The sequence below is a fragment of the Diorhabda sublineata genome, chromosome 9 (assembly GCF_026230105.1).
Source record: "Diorhabda sublineata isolate icDioSubl1.1 chromosome 9, icDioSubl1.1, whole genome shotgun sequence".
Lineage (NCBI taxonomy): Eukaryota > Metazoa > Arthropoda > Insecta > Coleoptera > Chrysomelidae > Diorhabda > Diorhabda sublineata.
The window spans coordinates 20171324-20194031 of record NC_079482.1 but is presented as its reverse complement, the minus strand read 5'-3'; the positions used below and the strand labels follow the sequence as shown (position 1 = coordinate 20194031).

General features: G+C 31.3%; 1 protein-coding gene across 1 annotated transcript in view; it reads left to right on the top strand.

The window, feature by feature from the left end:
- The window catches only part of LOC130448843 (cholecystokinin receptor type A-like), a 217293-nt gene that overhangs the window by 108008 nt on the left and 86577 nt on the right, over positions 1 to 22708 (top strand). Inside the window, exon 3 of the mRNA XM_056786384.1 lies at positions 3799 to 3964. Within this exon, the coding sequence (XP_056642362.1) occupies positions 3799 to 3964 (166 nt within the window). The remainder of the gene's footprint in view (positions 1 to 3798; positions 3965 to 22708) is intronic.

The window sequence follows — 22708 nt, the reverse complement described above, 5'->3', positions numbered from 1 at the left end:
ATAATCCAGCAGCAAATTATCGAGTTTAGATTCCTTTCTAGATTAATCGAAATTTCCTGCTTGGCAAAAATGGGAAAGCTCCTTTCCAACAGGAATTTAAAAGATTATAACCCACTAATCTAAGTGTTGTTGAATAAGGAGCTACAGGTAGAAATTTGATCTCAAATACACATATTAATTCTATATTTTTGACGTGTTTGGTTCATAGAGTTAATATTGAAAATATAAGGAGCGTGTGCAAGTAAAATTGACCTATGGGAAGAGAAAGAAAATCCACCAGTTCATTACTCCCTACCTCTATATAAAATCACTTTTTGTTGTCCTTCTTTGCCGCCTCCACCGCTCGAAACTTCGTTGCTATTGAGATCCAATCAGAACAGAAAGAGATAGAAAATGGCATACCGGTGCTCTTTCTTTCTCTTTTACCATTTCGGACATTATTAAACCAACTCCAGTACTTCGCCCTCTACCTCTATATCAACTCTATGTTTTGTTTATTTATTCATTGTTTGTTGTAGACAAATTATGCAAATATGAAGTGGTTCAAATGCTCAGAATATAGATACCATAAAAAAGGATGGTTCAACATAATTCTGAAAGTTCGAAAAGATTTTTTTAAAGACATTTGGAATATTCAAACGAGTAAGAAGCTTTTAAGTCAACTTTTCATGGGATATTATAGAAACCGTTCCATTTATAAATACAGAAAAGATGGGGTGTAATGAATAAACTGATTTTTTCACATTTCTGTAAGAAGAGCTGATAGCAATGATCGACTTGTCAACATTTTATAACCTTATTATTCATATTATATAATATGATGAAGAAATTTTATCTTTCATTAACTTAATAATCTCTAAAATTAATCTAGTTTTTATCTATGTTGGATGGAGTTCATTTTCAAGAATCTTTATATTCAATATGAAGAGGGATTCAAATTTCAAACAATAATTTCGGCACTAGTACTTCAAAAAATTAAATTAACATAACCACTGTATTCCACACAAATGTTATCTAAACTGCTGTTCAGAAATTACCTAGGTCAACCTGTCACAAGGCGTGGTACATTTCTCTGATATGAAGGAATTATGAATTTTCGAACACCAAAAAGGATCCCATTCATCTGTTACGACAGCATTTTCGCATACCCAATAATTAACTCATATTACAGGTGACTGTTTCTAATCTAACATTTCTCGACTCACCTGAATGCTGCTGATACGTTTTCTCGCCTAAATCCCCACCCGACAAAGAAGTTATGCAAAAAAACTTCATTATAGTAGGTTCTAATTTTATTCACAGCATTATAAACTACTAATATTTAGTCTTTATTTTTCTGTTCTGATAGAAGGCATATGGAGAGCATGAATGCTTCAAGATGATGTTCAATCTAAAGTGGAACAATTATTAGCTAACTTTGCTAATACTCACTTGGTTCATCCACATATATACGTGACCCGGGTGTCTCGAATATTCGATGGTCATCCATAAGATAAGTCGAATTTCCAGTAACTTCACTGTGACCTTCTATTCGTTGCCGCACTGCATGGGCTTTCATCTGTATGTTATAGATAATAAGAGAACTATGCATAACTCGTATTTTAAGGGTAATTTCTACGTTCAGAGGTGCACTCAGCGGACCGTAGAAAATGATATAGCGGGTCATATGCGGTTCGCAGACCTCATACTAAAAACTCCGATATAGTGGGAATGAAATAGCAGTTGATTTATGTTTATACCCTGAGTATATTTAGAGAGAGAGCATAGACAATAATTAATTTTATTTCAGAAAACATCGCGTAAAAAGTATTGTATAATATAAATGAATTATCTATGCTCGATTTGGTATTCTTTACGATTATATAATTAGACATATTCTGTATCATTTACTGAGCTACATGCTGGATACACCACTACACCAACACTCATAATTATACTGTCTGAAGCGCGTTTCGATAACCAAGTTATCGTCTTCAGAGACTGAAGGTAACCTAAAATCTAATAACTTGATTTACCTGTTTTATACTAAATTTTCCCAACAATAAACCTTCTCCCGCGAAAATTAATTCCAGCGGGAAAAAAGCTCCTTGGCAAAAATATTCATGTTCATTCCTTGACCACTAAGAGTGGGCTGTAATGAATTGGCCCTTTGTCCCTATTTAAGCTACTCTCACATCTAGCAATTTCAATGCTTTCAACAATTTATTATTGTATAAAGTTTTCAACAATTTTACATTATTGATATTTATGTCACGATTGTGACTGACAGTGTTATCGACAATACCTGATTTTCCGGTCCGTCCATATTTCAAATGAGCTATGTGCTCTTTAAACCGGTTAAACCTCTTAGTCTGCCCAATATACTTTCGGTCACAATCCCCACAACTTATTTCATAAATACCACTGTTTTCCAAAGTTGGTATTTTATCCTTAGGATTGCCCAACAATTGTTTCAATGTGTTGTTGGATTTATAAACCAATTCTAAACCCACTCAGCTAAAGGTTCCTTCAAATCCTCTCGTATAAAGACGATTGAAAGGTATCAGAACAAATTTTTGTTGTTTTTCACTTTGGGTTTGGAAAAAATTGGTTTCACATAGAGATTTCTTAATTCTTAATATTTCTCATTAGATTTTAGTTAACCTTCAGTCTTTGAAGACGATAACTTGGTTATCGAAACGTGCGTCAGACAGTGCGATTGTGATTGTTGGTGTAGTGGTGGTGTAAACAGTATATTCAGTATGAATATCGCCAGCGGTTCCAGAAATTCCAACTTAGTTGAACTTTACATGAATAATTTTGATAGCTCGAAGTAGCTTTTTGAAAATAGAGAAATTTGAGAACACCGACGATTTTGCTGCAGTTTCTGAAAAGGCTGCTTCAGGGAAATCAACTGTGGGATGCATGCCGTCAGTATTTTCTTGTAGGAACCTATGTTAGGTGACGACATAATTCATAGAAATTTTTCTGTGAAATTTAACAGAAATATTTATATTACTGTAGTGTTTCCATATATTGTGGTGCCGAATTCACTCAAAAATTTCAGCAGAAAGTTTTCTACTATACCTAATTTAACACTAGAACAACCAAAAGCGCTGCATATTGAGAAATTGGATTGCATGGCCACTTACAAAACACTTTTTTGAAAGTATCGGTAGAAGACATTTCTCAATAATAATTTGGTTGTCAATACTCTCAATTTTCAGTATATTAAATATTCAAGTTCTTTTAATCCGAACCAATGGGCCAATTATATAAATCTAAGTTGTAGATACTTATCACACAGAATTTCACAATTTTTTCTCATATGTATCATTTAGATGTTTTCGTATAAATTGGTATTTTTGCGTCAATATTTTGGTTGATATTTTCACTCGAAAATTTTTATTCGACTTATTTTGACGCAACAACTTCACTTTGTCAAACTATCCGTATTTATTGCTACGTCATTGATGATAGCAGCTTTATGTGGTTCCTAATTTTCTATTAGGGAAATTCTCATAATCAGGAGGTAACAAGTTCGACCTATTTTAATTTGTTATTTTTCCAGAAATATGTAATATATACTATAATTACGATATGGATATAATAGAAACTCCTATCATTATATGATATAACTTTTATCTCATCCCCTGTATAAACTATTTGTATTTCTTGCAGATATAAAATAGAATGATTTGTCATGCTTATATTGTGCAAATCTTCGAAACAGCGTTAAAACGAAATCCATACACTAAAAAAGAATCACAACCATTCAACTAATCCAGACGTCAATGAAAAACCTGTTTGTTATTCTAGGTGCAAAACCAACGCATGAGGACCATAACCAATTTATTCCTGCTGAACTTGGCAATATCTGATCTCCTTCTCGGCGTTCTCTGCATGCCATTTACACTTATTGGGGCTCTTCTCAGAGATTTCGTTTTCGGGGCAGTAATGTGTAAATTGCTGCCATTTCTACAAGGTAAGTGTTATTTTAATATACATATGAAAAAAAAATGAGAAATATTTATCATATATTGATATCGTATTCAGTATGCTTCCTCCAATGCTCTGTTTATTCTTATACCGGATGGAAAAAATTCTTTTTTTTTTTCCAATTATGTAGCAGGAGAATCATCCAAAACTTTATGAAGCTGTGAACTAACCCAAAATTAAAGGATTCATATTTTTATGAATTCATCATTTTTTACTCTTATACACAATTTAATCATTGATATTTTGAATTGATTACTGGAAATAAGGAGAATCCATGTAAAATTGATCTTTTCCATTATTGCCCATCATTTATTCTTAGGATTAGAATCAGGTGAATAGGGCGGCCATTTAATACATCCTCATTCTCTAAAATGTCATATTTAGAAGAATAAATGTCAAAATAAGTTATAGTACAGTACAGTACAGACCATAATTGATTTAAAATAGTTTCAAATAGCTCTCTACATGCGCATATGACGTTTCGCTTGTCTAAGAAAATAGCTGATCAACGTCTAGCACTCGGCAAAAACTTGATTTATTCGTATGTCTTATTAGCTTTTCTTGGTTTTTCTTGTAGTGGAAAATGTTTTTTTGTTTCACGATGCTAAAAAGACTCCATAGATACTTTTTAGATATGTTTTAGTGGAAATGATGCAGCTGTAATTGAGTATTTTTGCAATGTTTTCCAACAAGTCTGAAACTAAACTTTGAAGCACTTTACAAAATTACACTTGCGTATGTTTTGTGTTTGAATTACGGGAATTTTTTGAACATAAGCTCTAACTATTGCGTTCATGTTCAACGTGACAATTTTTTTCATTAGATGAAAAGAGCTTCAAACAGTATCCTGCTCATTTTCTATAAGTTTCCAATATACTTTATTCACTGCTGGCTTATACTAAGCAAAACTTTGCATAGTGGAAAAGCATTCGTTTACTCCACGGCGGGTATTTTGACAATTTGCTAGATTGTTCCATATTGAAGATTCAAATATTCTTGGTGCCTATTAACTCTACAGCCCCAATCTTTATTTTCACCAATTATTCAAAGAGAATCCACTTTCAGTTAAAAACAGATGGTTTTCCAATTGTTGATAGCTTTCAGTAGCAATTTTACCTCACACTGTATTCAAAACAGACTTATAGGACTCACTAGCAGTTTCTATATTCATATTCATAATAATAATATTAAAATCAGAAGACTTAGATCAAAAATTAAGAAGGTGTAATGAAAAATCAACTATTTTGTAATATATTTTAAGATTGTTCTTTTTATCTTGTTTATCCTTAATTGAATGTTAGTCTTGTTCGATATAAATCATTTATTTTATTGTCATTATTCAATATTTTATATCTCGAGTTTCTGTGCTTCTGAGATTAAATCAATGCTTGCATTCTCTAGAATTTTAACATAGAAGTGGCTAATCACTTTTTGACAGTTACCATCAGCATTGACATCAATCTCGACTTGGATATCTTGGATTTTTAGGATAACCTGATTCATCCAGCTTCTGTATCCGTGTTTGCTTTTGCTCATGGACGAGAAATTTTGGCACCATCTTCGCGCTAATCTTTCTCATTTTTCTAGCCTCGTTCCACTTATTGTATGAATTCTGTGTTGATATCAGCTCATAAGACAACGCATAAATGGTTAGATACCGTAATACATTTCATATTCTAATTTAATTCATGCATATACAACCAGGCCATCGAAAACTGTCACAAATTGACAATATATCTACAATAATTTTGTACAGTACGCTAAAGACATACCTGGTGTCACTGTTGCTTTGTCAAAAACACTGTTCATATCATAGTAACACTACCCTTGAAGAAGTCATGGCAATAATTGAGACAAGTCTCAAGATACTTCTTCGGATAGGAATCAATGTCGTTTTAGACTCACAATCTCAAACCTCCGATCAAAAACAACTTTCAAGGATAGAAAAGAGAATATTATCGCTGTAGATAACCTATTTCCTAAGCTAGTTTTTAATTAATTCAACTATAGACACCAGCAGATGCGTTATGATTATTTTTGGAGACGACATGAATAAATCGGCAAACTAAACATTTAACAGAAATTATTCTGAGCTACAAGTCTCTAAAGAAGAGATGTAGGAGTCACTAGCCACTCTCATTTCATTTTACTATATATGGTATCGTCAAAAGACTAGTGAAATTCGAAAAATCGTTTGCAGAACTTATTCACATACAACTCAATGCTTGGAACTTTGATTTCTCACTGTTATACGCTTTCTGCAGTTATTACCTCTGATGCAAATTATTCAACACAAATTTTAAGACAGAGGAATATACCAGATTCGATAAATCTGTGATATGATATCTAAAGAGGCATTGATGTTAACGATGCATTCGTTCAGATCAATTAGCATGGTGTCTGTACACACATGACAGCTGTCTAATAAATATTGTTATTTATAAGGAAAAAACCTAAATAATGAAGCATTTGGAAAACTTCAATGATGCTAATTATGTATCTTCCACCTGTACTTAATAGTTCATCGACGAAGGTTTGACTTTGACAATGCATTTACCGATATGGGTGAATCACTAAACTTAAAATATCGCGACACCAGAACTTTACACTTCAATAAGCTTCCAGGTGGTTCTAAAATTGCACTTAAATCATGAAAAATGAGCCACGAATATCAAGTAGCCAAAGGAAAATATTAAATTTTATTTCGATGGTATCAACAGCATCAACTACTTTGTCAATCGCAACGTTATTTTCAAAAATAAATAACAGATATCCGTGGTGATAGACCATAAGTAATAACTAATTAAAATGATTATATGGGTGGAGGATATAACATAACATATCTTTTTATAGAATAACGATAAGAGGTAAAAAGTAGTGGTGGGTGATTTTTTCATGCATAATCGATGTTTCAGTACGTAACGCATGGACCCTAATGAAAGAAACGCAATTTCAGATCAGAATCAAATTTTCAAAACGAGCTAGAAGACTTTTCATCCGTAAATTCTGCGCTATAGAAAGTATTGTATCAGATGACATACGACGTGACAACACTGGACATTTAATTGAACCTTTGTAAACTACGTTGGTGTGGAAGTTTTAAGTATTGGCAAAACACAAAGCCGCAAATGTAATTTAAGGATATCGATCGATTATTTTAAGAGTTCCTACATGTCTTGAATTACTATGTATGTGTTAGTCTAAAAATCCTGGCTAGGGGCTATTATGTAGAATCATACTAACTAGCTTGTTCATATGAGCACGCTCTTTTCCAATAAAACTACTTGGAAAGTTTGTGTCCTTCCTCCCCTACATATTTTCTTGGCTACTGCAATACTGCAAAGCTTTTTATTGTTTTTATTTTGTGTCCATCATATATCCTCTCAACATTACCATGTCTCCTTTTAGTAACTTTATTATTTTATGTATTTGTCGGCATGTCTTGTACATCGTTCCAAACAGCAAATTTTGGCATCATTCTTATTTTTTCTTTCTCATACGGTTTATGTGTATTTTATTAAGATGATTTGTATTACAATAAAGAGCAATGAAAATGAAAATTTGTACTCATTTTCCCATCCTTGCAAATTTAATAGATGATTATTTTTGATCTATGAGTTGAATATTTCTTATTCTTATAATTTCCGAAACAAGAGCTCTACATGATAGTACATCCCCTATCCAAACAAATTAACCCATTATTTTCGAATGTCTACTATGATGATGAATTGACATAGTTGGTTAGTTGGTATCTCTTTATCCAAATTACCAACATGCCATCACATAAATTTTAATGGTAGGATGGAGTATGAGTCCGGGGCTTATCAGAGAACGTTGTCTTAAATGACAGAGGGTTAACGTCTGTAGGTGAAACTTGTAATGAAGATGGGGTTCGTGGATAAAATTGCTATTTGTGTTGGTGGTTAACACATAACATCATGTCTTAGATAAATAACATACTCCATCATCTGATAATCAGTTGTGAGCCATAATAGAAATACAGGATATTTTAGATGTATTTCAAATAATGATAGTGAATAAGAAATTTAGGAGATTATTTGTAAAATATATATATTTTATTTTATGGTAATATAAAATATGATGATATATTTTGATGATTGAGATGACTGTTATGCGAAATGATCAGGTTAGTTAGCTGCAAATCGTTGTTTACGTTGTCGTTGGAACCAGACAACATTCATCTCAATGTAAGTGCATCTATTAATTCGAATCAAAATGGAAACATCCCGTTGCTAATACAAATAGGAAAACGTTACGTTGTGTAAATTGTAACGTTTTTACATTTTCCTCAACATGACTGTTATATAAATGAATAATTTCAAAGTCTCTCACTCACAATATTGATAAAATGACAATGCTTATGATGCTATAGAATCCAGTCAATAATTTTATGCGAAGAAGAATCCAAGAATAAATTCTGCAAGAAAGGGAAAAAATCTTCTATGCTTTACGATATGTAAGTATATTCTATAGTCTCAAACTCCATTTTCAGTCCTCGTAATCGCTATGGCACAAAATCGTTCTTTACCATTAATTGTTTTTTATATCCCTCATATTTCATGAATTAAGTATATCGAGTGAAGTGAAAAACTTTCAAATATTCTTACTCTTTGAATAATTATAGAAATTTTGTGAATGATCACAAAATGTATTGAGCTTCTGAACAAATATATTTTCAAATCAATACCCCGATTTAGTGAACAGTAAGTTTTTCTTTCTTCTTTTCCTGAAACTTCAAGAATAAAATATCTGGAAATAGCTTGGCGCCTGAATAATTTGATATCCGCTGTGGGGATATCCTTTATAGATGAAGGAGTACGGACAGTTTTAATAGAGAAAACAACGATAACTTAAATGTTATTCCCAAATGTTTGGCATATTGAAGTTTTCTTTCTTAAGGAAGTCTATTTAGACTGGACGGTAATCAATTTCTCATTTTTGTTTTAATAAAAAGTTTCCGTTATTCGAAACTCGTTATTTGGTTAGAAGATGAAATGTTTCGATAAACATATGTGGCGAGTATTTATTACAGTGAATCTGTTCCGAAAATATTATAAATAATTCTGGTTTCTAAGCTGATGAATGACTATAATTCTTCAAATGTTGATTTTAGCAAGTAATGAGCACAAAAAACTCATCCTAGTAAATGATAAGCGTAAATTCAGTAGAATCCTAAATTTGAGAGGTTCAAATTTCAGTACCGAAATAGATCAAGTCGAGCAATGATAACCAGTTGTTTCAAAAAATAAAAAAGTGGATGTTCCCGTAGTTTTTCACATATGGATGTCAGTAGCGGAGCAAAATAATCAACCCTCATATTTAGAGAAAAATGAATGATTTGTCGTAGCTGATTTTTAAGCTAACCTTTTCAGTACTAGTGTTTATATGGTTGAAGATTTTTGAAATCCATTAGAATGCGTTTATGGGTGTATTTTAATCGGTTGCAGCATTCAAGTGTTGGAAATTTTGCAGGGTGTTTGCGCACAAGGAACATTCGTCTAGACATTCTAAAATTTTTACTATAGTTTTATAGTATAGTATTATAGTTTTACTATAAGTAGACATTGTAGTATATATGTTTCATTAATCAGTCATATTCTATAATTTTGAGAAACGGTACTTACGATAAAATGGACCTATACAAATACGAAAATATGAAAAAAATAATTGTAAACACGCAAGGTTTTTAAGTTACATTTATAGAAGCATATTCATTGGTAAAATATTTAATATTTATTGAAAATTAATTTCACGTTTCTTAAATCATGCCTCACATCAATTAAAAACAAAAACTTTAAAAAAATAACACACAAATATCAATTAGCTTTACTTTTTCCTTTTATGAGGGGTTGTACTTTCTCTTATTAAAAACCAACAGCAATCACCCATCATGGCAGAATCCCAGTATCCCTTGATACCGAATTTCCATTGTTCTAATATGTTCTTGGATCCTTTCAACCTGCTCATCACTGACAGCTCCCAAATTCTCGGGAAAAAATGTCAAATGGGAATGGAGGAAATCAATTTTCAGGTTGCTCAACTAACTGTTGGTAGTTTGAATCCATATTGTTGCCCAAAAATTCCTTCACTTCTCTTCCTTTTCTTCCCATTTATCCACTGCACCAATGACACGTTACAACTAACACAGCACGCGTGGGGGGCCCACTGCTTGTCTTGGTCTCCAATTAAATTACCAAAATATTTGAATTTCTCCACAACTATAGCAAAATTTGTCAGGAGTAGTTTTGCAACTGCGGCGCGTTTGACTCGAGATTTTCGTCTTCATAATCAGTTTTTGCACTATGAACAGAGAACTACTTACTATGAAATTCAACAGAATACTATTTTTCAATTATTATAGTTGGTTATTTTTATGTTTATAATTATACAGTTCAGGTATTTTTTCGTCCATAAAATTTAGCGATATTAACCGCCCCTTCATAAAGTTACCTACCTGCTAAGTTGAACGAAAATCTTGTCGGCCAGTGTTATCAGTTTTGCATTAAAAAAGTTTTTGAGTTTTATTGACATATTAAGATTTCGTTGGCTATAGCTTGTTGAATAGGACAATCATCAAGGCTATTTTTTTCTATGTAAGGTACAATTATAGGTTCCAGATAGTTCACAGGAAGACAGGGGATGTGCTTCACAAAAAATTATATATTAAAAGATTCCATCTTCACTCATCGGTTCAAATTAGAAAATACGTGGAATGATGAAGATAAAGAAACGGACGTAACAGAATAAAACTGAAAATTTTAAGAAAGAAATATAATAAAGACCAACAACAAAAACGACAAATTATAAAAAACTACAAAAGCTGAAAGAATCATTTTACATGGATAGCTCCTTTTATAAATAAAAAAAATAATTCAAATATGGCCAAACATCATTTGTAGCAATACACTAAATAAAAAAATACAAAAACTTGGCCAGGTCGGTTGCCTGTTAAACTCTATGGCAACAGCAACATCCGATGGGGAAAACAGAAAATAATTCAGCTACCACAATCCTTGTGACTTTCTGGGAACCGCTTCTCCTTTATGTCTGTATGTCTGGGAGAAAAGTATTTTTTTTAATCGTGACCAATTGTTTTTCAAGTAGAATTCTCTACTGAATCTTCACATAACAACGATATGTAAAATCAAAAAAATACTATAGCTGTTTCTGATCTATGAAGCATGGCGTACAGAACGCCTCCGAGTAACGTCACAATGCACAGTTACAACTATTTTATAGAAAACGGAATCTAACAAATTTTACTCAAAAATTGGCATTATACTGATGAGGTAGACAAGGTCTATCCTATCAATCAATCCTGGCTTTTTATCGACAGATAGTTAAATTTACAGTTTTACTTGGTTTAGGGAACCCACAACTCATAATTGATACATTTTTTATCGCTCGTAAACATTGTCCGTCGAATTTTCTGACGTTAATTGATGTGGAACACAAGAGTATGGAGGTTTTTTTAGTATCGGGTAGTAAGTTTAGATTCCTAGCAAAGGTGCGAAGGTCATCTTCAAGCTCCAAGTAGTATGGTTTCATTACTTAAGATATTAAACGGTAATTATCAGGAAGAACCGGAATTCTTCATCTCCCAGTCATTGTTTAGTAGAGTTACGCCACTTTCATATTGCTTCGATATTAACTTTTGAACGACTTGTTTTTGAACGACCAATGTTTCAAAGAATACCAATGGATCCAGTCTGTCTGTATTTTTCACAGTTGACTAACTTGAATTACTATTACGACAATAATTTGTAATAAAACTCCCGAAATTGCGGCAGCCAGACATATAATAAAGTTTCGGGTTATTGCTCAACGATGGAAACACGTTGTTCAGGCGTGTGATTTTTTGCAGCCCAAAACTATCAGTTGTTGAATGGTTTTATCAAACTTGTTGCTGAATTATGAGATAAAAACAATTTCAATGAACTATTAATATCCCCATTTGTGAATATCTATTATGAATAAAACAGACATGGAGTGCGTCGATCTAAAACAAGAAGTTAAATGATTGATTTATAGTACTTCATTTAATTTGAAAGGACAATTCATTTCCGAACAAGTTCGTGTACTTTCCGCCGTTGAAACAGTTTTTTAATGAGTTTTACTAGATTTAGTATCGTTTCAATTTTCAGCCTGTGTTCCTAGAGGTTTATTGCACATCTTTTTCTCCGAAAGAGACATTGACCATTCCATTAGAGAGAGTTTCGGTAGAAAATCCTGAATAACGTTGTCTTCATGAACTCGTAAAAGGACATCTAGTTATCGTTAACAACTCCAGGATTCCTTTCTCAAATCTTAGTTTTTATAAGAAAATTATACCATGCATCGGCGGACTTGAAAGTTTTTAGCCATTTTCGTTGATAGAATTTTTTTATCTCAAACTTTCGACAATTCAAATGGAACATTACACCAAGTGTCTCATTATAATTTAGGCGTCTGTTAATTTTGAAACTGATAAAGATACGAAGAATCTTTTATTTCAAAGTTGTACGACACTATCTATTTTTTGAATATAATTTTAAAAAATGATGTTGGACTCAACTTGATGTTGTATAGGTCTCGGCAGCTCTTCTTCTTTAGGTATCTAATATACATGGAAATTGTCGGCCTATCTCGGCGGCAAGACTATTAAAGTTAATGATGTGATCGAAAGAGTCATTGTTTTCGAAAACCGTAGTATTGGATAGACAAAATATACACCTGTGGAAACCAAAAATCGAATTAAATAGAAAATTATTGAAATTCAGAAATCTGGAAGGAAATCTATCATATTTGGCGTGATATTGTTCACAACAAAATTGTGGAGAATACATTTTTTTACTGCACATTAACAAAAAAAAATATGTTTAGAAAACATCTTGCTGAGGTAACTCATCTTTGCAACCAACTGTTTTCTGTTAAAGAACTAAATAACTTACTATTTCTGCACCGAGTTTTAGAAAAGAATTTGAGTCATCGATCTGATTTTAAATTACGTATGAATCACTAATTTCATGGTAAGGGATTATTCCAAATTTGATTCTTTCGGACACGTTTCTGGTGCTTTTCCTCAAAACTAATAATCTCTCTTTATCCATTGATGAAAAATGCATTGCGTGATTACTGATTTTAAAACCCGAAGAAATGATACAGAATTTTATCATTTATTACATAAACCAAATTATTCACTTAATGTGGATTAAATATTATGAGCAGTAGCTAGAATTTATCCTAAACTTATTGGTTGATAAATATCATTGCTTTGTAAAAGTAAACAAAAATATCAGACTTAGTATTTAGTTTCCATGTATATATAGAATTTTTTACATTATTCTACAAAACAACATGTTTTGTTTTTCTTCTTGCTCCCATGTCACGATTAACAATTGCACGTCCTAATTGTAACCTAATGGAAACTATTTAACTAGCAACAAGATGACACGAAAAACATCTAAAAGCGTATCGATTTACAAAGCGTACAAATTGAGGATTCTGAAATAGCCCATTATATTATAGTACGAATGACTGTGGGTGATATAATAACAGATTACATTAGTGAGTGGTGTCTCGGGTTGGGACTATGGGGTTCGAGAAGTTCTTGAAAAGGTAAAAAAAGGTGGTGTGTGGTTGAGAGTAGCTGTCGTTAATTCAGTCACAACGTAAATTTCCATACACAGATCTAATCCCAATTTCTTTTTTTTTTTTTGATATTTGAGAAATACACCGAACCTCGCGAAATTCTGAAAGTTGTCTATGGAACGAAAAAGTTTGGTAGGCTGGCTGCTCTATCCGTCTAATCTTGCTGATTATTTGATTCAATTATTTAATTTCTTTTCTATTTCCTTTTTTATACGATAAGTATATCTAGTTATTACTGCTTCTGCTTATGAAAATGAATCAAAAATTTATTATAATTCTTTATTTTTAAGAATGACTGTGGGTGATATAGCAACAGATTACATTAGTGAGTGGTGTCTCGGGTTGGAGCTATGGGGTTTGATAAGTTCTTGAAAGTTTGAACATTATAAAAAAAGGTGGTATGTGATTGAGAGTAGCTATTGTTGTAAACGCTTTTAGTATTCATTAAACACAGTAGAAATCTCAATGGAATCTTATTTAGAGAATATAGATTGAATTGGTTATTTAGATATTTAGAGAATTATGATAGTCTTAATATTCTGACAAAGAATACATTGACATAAAAGAATTTCGAACCTAATCCAAATTTATGTACATCCAAGCATCAACGTAGGCGATTGCAATGTGTCACAGAAGAAGAATCATGTTTTTTAGAGCTTTCAGACTTCATTCGATTCCTCTACGGATGTTTTAGATACTCTTACTCTCAAGACTACGGATGTTTATAAGTAATTTCAAGGACAGCGCGTGTCTAGACAAGCGAGAGAGGAAGACAGTATCGCCATCTCTTAGCAGCAAACAAGTTATAATAATTCAGTTCATTTTCTTTCAATTCTCAATCTGGCTCACCTACGAATTCAAAATTTATTATATGGCCCTCTGCAAAATTGAGTTTGACACCTCTGCTGTATGTTATCCTTCACTGAGCGGGTGTGGAAGGATTAATTTATCCCACTCCCTCATATTTTCTTTTTTTTTTTGGATTCGCATCACTATTTTCAATTTCTAGTTGTCCTGCAAACTCCATAACCTTCTCTAGTATGTTAGTAAATTCATTAGTTGGTGTTCTATTATTGTGGATGTAGGTAGCAATTTTTGCAACACAATTATATTAGCTACATCTTACGTGCGTTTGTGAGCTCTGCTTTGACCCAAGAGCAAGTGGCTATTACTGTTATTATATCCCACCACTTTAATTGCGTTCGTTATCTGAGTGGACTAAGGCGTCAACCTCCAGATTCTCTGGTCGTTGTTCGAGAAGATGTTTACATCCGTTCACCCACTATTGAAGATTTAAAATACAATGATTGGGACTAATAGACTAGAAAAAAAATTTTTATCGAACTGAAAAGTAGAAATTAAATATTTTTGGAAAAATCGAACATGCTTTCACAACATATGAAACTAAAAAGTGACAAATATAATTTGAAAAAACTAAAAAAACACGCTCCTAAAGGATATCAAACTGAAAAGTTGTCAATATTTTTTTTAAATACGCTTAAAACAACAATGAATGAAAAATACTAGTATTGTCGGACGCTTTGTTATAGTTATATTTTCGATGTCCGAAAATATGTTTTTAAAAATTTATTAAATTCAAAATTACGATAATTTTACAAAGTTGAATGAAAAGAATTAATTTCATAAGGGAACTAACTACAATTCATTACTATTTTATATTAAAATAAATGCTGATACATTTTTATGAAATATGATCTTTTTACTTCTTAATTTTAAGAATAATCTAGATTTTTCTTCATGCAACTCCCGACACTTTTTTCACAATAATACTAGTTTTTTTCAATCATTATTATTTTACGCTTATTTTGAACATTTATTTCCAGCTTTTTAGTTTGATGTACTTTGGAAAGCGTGTTTTTTTTTTGTTTTTTTAACTATATGTATATTATATAATTTACCGTTTCAAGATTCAGGTAAGCTCTTTATTATATGGAAGGAATTATAAATAGTAAAAAATAATTGTTAGATATAGTATCAATAGTTTAAGGCTTGTCCTCATGTCAAAGTTAATGTCAGTAGTATTGTATATGAAGAATATGAATATTCTAAACTTGACTAAAAAGCTACAAAAAATCATATAATTTCATGACTTTTGTGTAATGAAACAAAATAATATTTTACTTCAATAGTGCTATTGAATGATTTTCAATAAATATTCGACTGTCTAAGGAGGAAAACAATGATTAAGGATATAAAAAAACAGAAAGTACCACAAAAAAACATTTGTAATTTGTGATAAGTATCATTGATAAAAGAAAACAAATATTATACATTGACGATTTAACTATATAAACGAGAAACCTAAAAGTTTCTTAAATCAGGAGAATATAAAATATATTTAAAAACAAAAGAAACTTTATCGACCAGAAACAGGAGAGGTGAATGAATCTACTAATTGAAGTTAATTACACGGCGGAAACTATGAAACTAAGAAATGTAAACGAGCGTTTCATGAAACGTGAATACAAAAGAAAATTCGTGAATCGACGAAACGGTTTCGGATAATGAGTATCGAGAACATATGAAGTAATAAAAATAATGGAAATATATGAGGGAATAAGGATATAGCAAACAACCACAATTAAAACTAAAATGTAACGATGGTACGGACATAATAAAAGAACAAAAAAGTCAGTGAATCAGGAGAATTACAGAATAGAAAAGCAATGAGAAAGATTTCTATGGAGATCAAAAAGTGGATAGGAATATCAAAATATGAAAAGTCAAGTACAAGGGTAAAACAACTAGATGCATAATTTACGTTGAGAATAATTGTCAAGACTACGAAAACATGTGATAATTAAATCGACTGAAGCGCTTGCAGTGGTCACTTTGAGCATTACGGGAGGCTATTATAACCGAAATTATAAACAAGTACACGTTAAAATTTTTTGTTTGTTTTAATTATGATAAATAAAAATGGGTCACCAGAGTTGTTGTGTAGTGAATTGTAAAAATACTAGCAGAAAAAGTAAGTGCAAATTTTATAAATTTCCAACCGCTGCATGGAAAATAAATCAATGGAATCGGTAGATAGCTGCAGTTGAAAGGTTTAAGTAAGTAGTACCATAACCTTATTGTTATCAAAAATAATAATACGGAGTATTGTAAATCTTTGTGAAATTGTCAAGTTTAGTATACGTAAATAATTTTTTTGGAATTCTGTAATAAAAAACTAAAAATAAAATTTACAAAAGAATAAATTTCAATATCATAAAAATGTACTGATTAAAAGAAAAACAAATTACAGTGAAAAAATTTTTATTTTGCAAACAATTTAATCAATAATGTGATGAAATTAATAAAAAATATAATTTTTAACGTTGATGGATCACCGTGGGTTCCCAAGCCAAATGATTATATTTGTAGTGATCATTTTATTGAAGGTAAAAATCAGACGAGGAGTTGAGTCCTAGCTACTTTCCAACAATATTTCCTTCAAAAATAAATGAATCTTCGGCCGTGAACAGGTGAAAATGATATGGTAAAACTAGATCAAAATTTATAACATAATAATGATAATAATAATTTTAGATACAAGCGTCTATTGAATTGGCGGATGAAAAAAACATCACCTTCAAAATCAAGTTTTGAGCCCACTGTATTAGAACAAATTTAAGTGATAAATGAATATTATAATACTTCAATTATGTCTGTAAAAGTTCACCAAGAGTGTCAAGTTGATTTTTTTTCAAACTCTGATGTCAATTCTCAAACATTTATTTGTATTTTATTTATTTATTTATTTGTATATTATTTGTATAATATAGTACATATTAGTAATAAAAAATTTGCTAATAAAGAATGTGGTACTGATCAAAAATCTTTTGCTGATAAGGAAAGTCAAGGAGATAATAAACTCTTCAATGGATGAAATTCTGTTTTTATAATAATATCCATGTCTTTGGTTCAACTAAAAATAATAAAAAAATCAATTAATTAAGCAAATATTTACTTATTCCATTGAAAAAATAGTTTAATCATTTCTTTTTTCATTTAAATATTTTCCTAATTATTATTACGAAACTTTGACATAAATTTGAAACAACTTAACCTTACATACGTTTACTGCATTTTGTTATATATTTAATCATTCTACTTACTTGTGTTTCTGGCTTGTTCGAGATAATTATAAAATTGTAGTATTAAATTGTCACATTTTTTTTGACAACTAATTTATTACTATTTATTATACTTTTTTCCAAAATTTTTCCGTTTACTATTGAAAAACGTAATAAAACTGTGGCGCTGCAGACACACTCGGAGCGAATAGCCATAAAATATGGTTTCAAAGTGAATTTCATGTGATTTCATGGAAGTGAGTTTCACTCATAATCACAACTTAGGATTTCATAACTTAAATCGCATTAAACCTTCATTAAGATATAAATACGGTTACGCAATAATAAGGATAGAGTCAATCAATTCTCAACTCTATACATTCAAATTTGAAACAATATTTTTAATCTTTCTTTAAATAATAATTAAGAAAAAGGAATTAAGTGTATGGTGAAGAAAGGAAATAATAACTTCCTTCAATGCTCCTTAAACTTGAATAGATATTTTTATTAAGAATTATCTATGAGCAAACGAGAATACCTCTGTTATAACTGAATAAAATAATCTATAATAGTTAAATGAGGCGAAAAAAAGAAAAATAGAATATTGAACAGCCTTCATACACTTGATGATCAACTTCATTATTACAGTCAATCAATTTACACATGAAACAGTTTATTTTATTGTTGTTTTGACTAATTCAGTTGATCGATCGATTTATGTATTGATATTCAAAAGCATCAGTGGAATTGAAATTTTAATAACAACTAGATCAAGACTATGTACCATTTCAAATATAATCAGGACATCAAAATATTACGCCTAGGAATTTATCGATTTTGATTTTATAGTAGTACACATCTAGAATGAAATAATAACATAACAACAACAATCCCACGTCGCTATTCACAACGGCATCTTATCCTTCTATGGCCGTTATATGTAAAAATATTGTGTTTTTGTGAACATATATCTTTGGTATTGTTATCAAGCCCTAATTCAAATTATCTTGGTGTGAACAAAGTTCAGAAATTATTTTTTCTTAGTCTACAATTTCTAATTTCACTGGGTATGTTTTCCAGTAATACGATAAAAATTTCAATGATAGTATAGTGAATGGATAATGTGATTTTCCTCTTACGACCTTTCATTTTCCACAATATGTTCTCTATTTTCATATGAGAAATTGTCATTAAGAAGTGAAATTGTTGACATAAAAATGGTTTTAGACGATACTTTTCCAGCGAAGTAATCTTGAAATTGTGGTGAATAATTATTCAAAATCCTGGAAATGTCTAAAAGATGAAAATTATTACTGAAAACAATTTTATGGCAGATGTAATAATTTATTCTCTACACGGATGTCGACTACATCTAATTCAAACGCCCGTATTTTTGTTTCTTTCAACAAAAAATAAAAAAGGAAAACTTGCTAGTTCAAAGAGAGATTAATTTGTGTAGGTATACTAGAAACAACTTTGTTCTTAGAAGTTTCCAGAGGAGTTAGTGTGAAGTGCTTTGGTTTAAAAAGGCTTTTTGTTGAATTTTACATTACGAGTGTCGCTACTTATGATTTAAAATATGACAACACTGATGGGAATGTCATATCTGACAATATCATCATAAAATTTGACATTTTTAATGGTGAACGTACTCAGAACGTGATGTCATCGAGTGCTATTTGAGTGGTTTACAGATATTGGAATTGAATCGCAAACATTTTCGAACGATGATTTTCTATGATTTCAACTTGGATTAAACCAACAGTAGTGTGCCAACTTACTTCGACTTTTGGTGATTAAGTACTATTTCTATTTCTTTGCTGGAAATGTTAGAACAAATCAATCGTGGCTCTTCGAAAGACGACTATAGGATTGTGACAGGTAACGAAGCATTGATCTCAGCATATGATCCAAAACTTAACAATCGACTGTATGGGTTTTTCAAGAGCCAAATCAAACAAAACTTGTTCGCGTACGAATCATTTCGAAGCAAATGGTCGCATCATTCCATTACCATTAGAGCAACGTAGAACAATTAATTCTAAATGGTACACAAGCATTTGGTTGTCAGAGATCTGTGAAAATATCAGGGAAACCATTCGCAGTTCAAACGAACACGTTTTTGAGTAGTCAAAAAATTGGTTTCATTGGTCATCCGCCGTACAGTTTTTGTTTGACACCACATGATTTCTTCTGTTTCTTGCTGATCAAAAATAAATTGCGACGTCAACGTTTTTCTACTCCTGAAGAATCGGTTGATGCCTTCTAAGAACATTTTTGGAGGTAACTCAAACGGAATGTTTACATTAATTGTTTTCATTTATACATCTCAAAACTTGAGTAGCAACTCTCGTATATAACGTAGAATTCATTACTATATATTTTTGGTGTATTAATATTAAATAGCGAATCTCTCGGAGTCCTTCGTAGAACGAATACCAACAAACTTTATTTTTTTGCTGCCTAAGTAAAACATTGCGCTATAAATTTTTTTCTTCTCCAGCTTTCATACCTTTTCTCTTCCTGTATCTTCTCCTCCATTCCCAATCTTCTATATGAACAAAATCAATTTCATCCCAATAAAATTATTTCTTCTCTTGTGTTTGTCTATTATCCCCTTTTTCATTTTTTTTTCGATATATTTAGGTTTCTTTAAGTTTCTTAGTATTGCTGTAAAATACGCTTTTTCATGCTAAAACTGTAGTTTTTCCATGACATGATAATACTGTTGTCACAGCTGCTTACATATTTCTGTACCTGAGAGGTAAACTGTCGTAATTACAAAATTCTCGATTTTGGTGTGGATAGTTGTCATATTTACACAGCTAATGAATGGCGTCATAACCAAAGTGAATTTAATGTTTCTGTCATGATATGATAGAGGTAAACTCAAGTAGATTGAGTTACAACCCCTATTAAATACTGATTGTGAAGGAGATGCTACTTTTCTTGTTCACATGTTTAATGGTGTTTCTGTTCTGTTTTACAAATAGTTTTAAACAATAGTTATACTCCATTATTTAATCTTCTATTTATTTATTATTTGATTGATATTTGTAACAAAACAGCTAAGTTATTGTTTCCATAGTGAGTGAAAAAGCCACTGCGCAATGTGGGATGAAACAGTGGGTGCTTGTGGTGGTCGTGCATTTCTAAATGGGCATAAGAAAATGTAGTTGCTAAAATAGTGGAGCTGACAGTTTATTCAAATAATTGCGCAGGTAAAAATCGAAATTTTGTGATAGTATAACCTTACGTGTGGATTTTGAGAACGCGTACGTTAAAGGTGATTACAAATATTTATTAAAAGGTCATACCCATATGGAAGACGATGGAGTTCATTCCGTGATTGAGAGGGTCAAAAAACTGGTTGGTCAGACACAAATAATGGTGTCAACAGTTCGTTCGCCAGTGCTGATTCAAAGATTTGTTAGAGGTGTATGACATGACCCTCAAAGCCTTTAAAAACTACAAGTCACTTTATGAACACATCAAAGCACCTCCTGAAAACAACAAATCTAACACCAACAGAGATAAGTTTTTACCAAGTGAAGCAGTAGAGCTGCAACTTAGATCATCTGAACCAAACAAGTTTTTCTATAGAACCAACTTCCAAGGAAAATATAAAATTGTGAACCTAGAACTTAATCGGTGGAGAAAGGAATTCCACCAAGTGTGGCCTACAGAACAACCAGTTATTGCCTAGCAACAAAAATAAATTCGAGGATTTACTGCTAACATGGGTTTCTTCTTGTTTTTTAAAAACATAAATTTTCTTGCGGCTGCCCTAGATTACCCGGATTATTATTAATGCATTATCATTCTTAACACTAAGGATTTTTCTTATTTTTGTATCACGAAGTAAAGATATAAGGAGTCTGAACGTAATGTTAAATGAATGGTCTCAATATAGGGGACAGATTTTTTTACCGGTAGAATGCGCCATTTTTCAAGAAGTACTCGTTTAAATTTTTTCGCGGGAAGTCTTGTTGCTATTACACCTCTCTGGAAAAAAATATTCTAAGAAACTAAATAGTTAAAATTGATTAAAAAAAAATTATTGTCAAACATGTTATTCCTTAAAATATGTAAGATAAAAACTTATCCAAAGAAAAATTGCAAGATTTACTATTTCAGGCTCTACTGTTTTATTGATAGCTTCTGTCTCAACAAAATTTAAACTGCAGCTGAAGCATCATTATCTGATAGCAAGCTACAATTGTTTCCATTGTCATCATGTGATTTTGGCTCAGCTTTCTTCCGCAAATGAACTTCTTCATATTCATACACGTATACACTGCCATCTTTCAAAATCAGTTTTAATTACATCCTATGAATTAAAGTGTAATTCACAAATAAAACTTATAGCTTCTAATTCTTGTCCCATCTACTACGAAATTCAACGTCCTTAAATAAATTGTATTTTTATATTCCACCAGATAAATAAATATATATATATATATATCTTAAATATTCAAAAACTACATAAATTTTAAAACTATTTGTTAATTGTAAATAATATAAATTTTGATTATTACTTTGAGGTTATATTCACTTTTGGTACTTTGAAAATGCCACTTTTTCTACATTCTCACTTGCATTTCGGTCAGTCAGTCAACCATGAACAGCACAACACCTTCCCATTCTTTTCCTAAAATAAATTTTAAATTAATAAATTAATATTTCTTATTTAATTTAATTAATTTTAACATTCGCGAGCTAGCGCATGTTTACATGTATAATAAAATAATAATAATAATAACAATGGTACGACCTGAATACATGCACATCCAGTGGCAGAAAGGAGAACTATGATTTGGGTTTATTTTTATGTACATGACTCTGAAAAATCCGATACCGTACCGACTCCTTATATCTATACTTCGTGTTTTGTATGTACAGTTTAATAAACAGTTTTCTTCTAATAAAATGAGTTTTTATAACCTTCTTTTAATATTTAAGCAGTTACGACATTTAAAATTTCATTTGCGGTACAA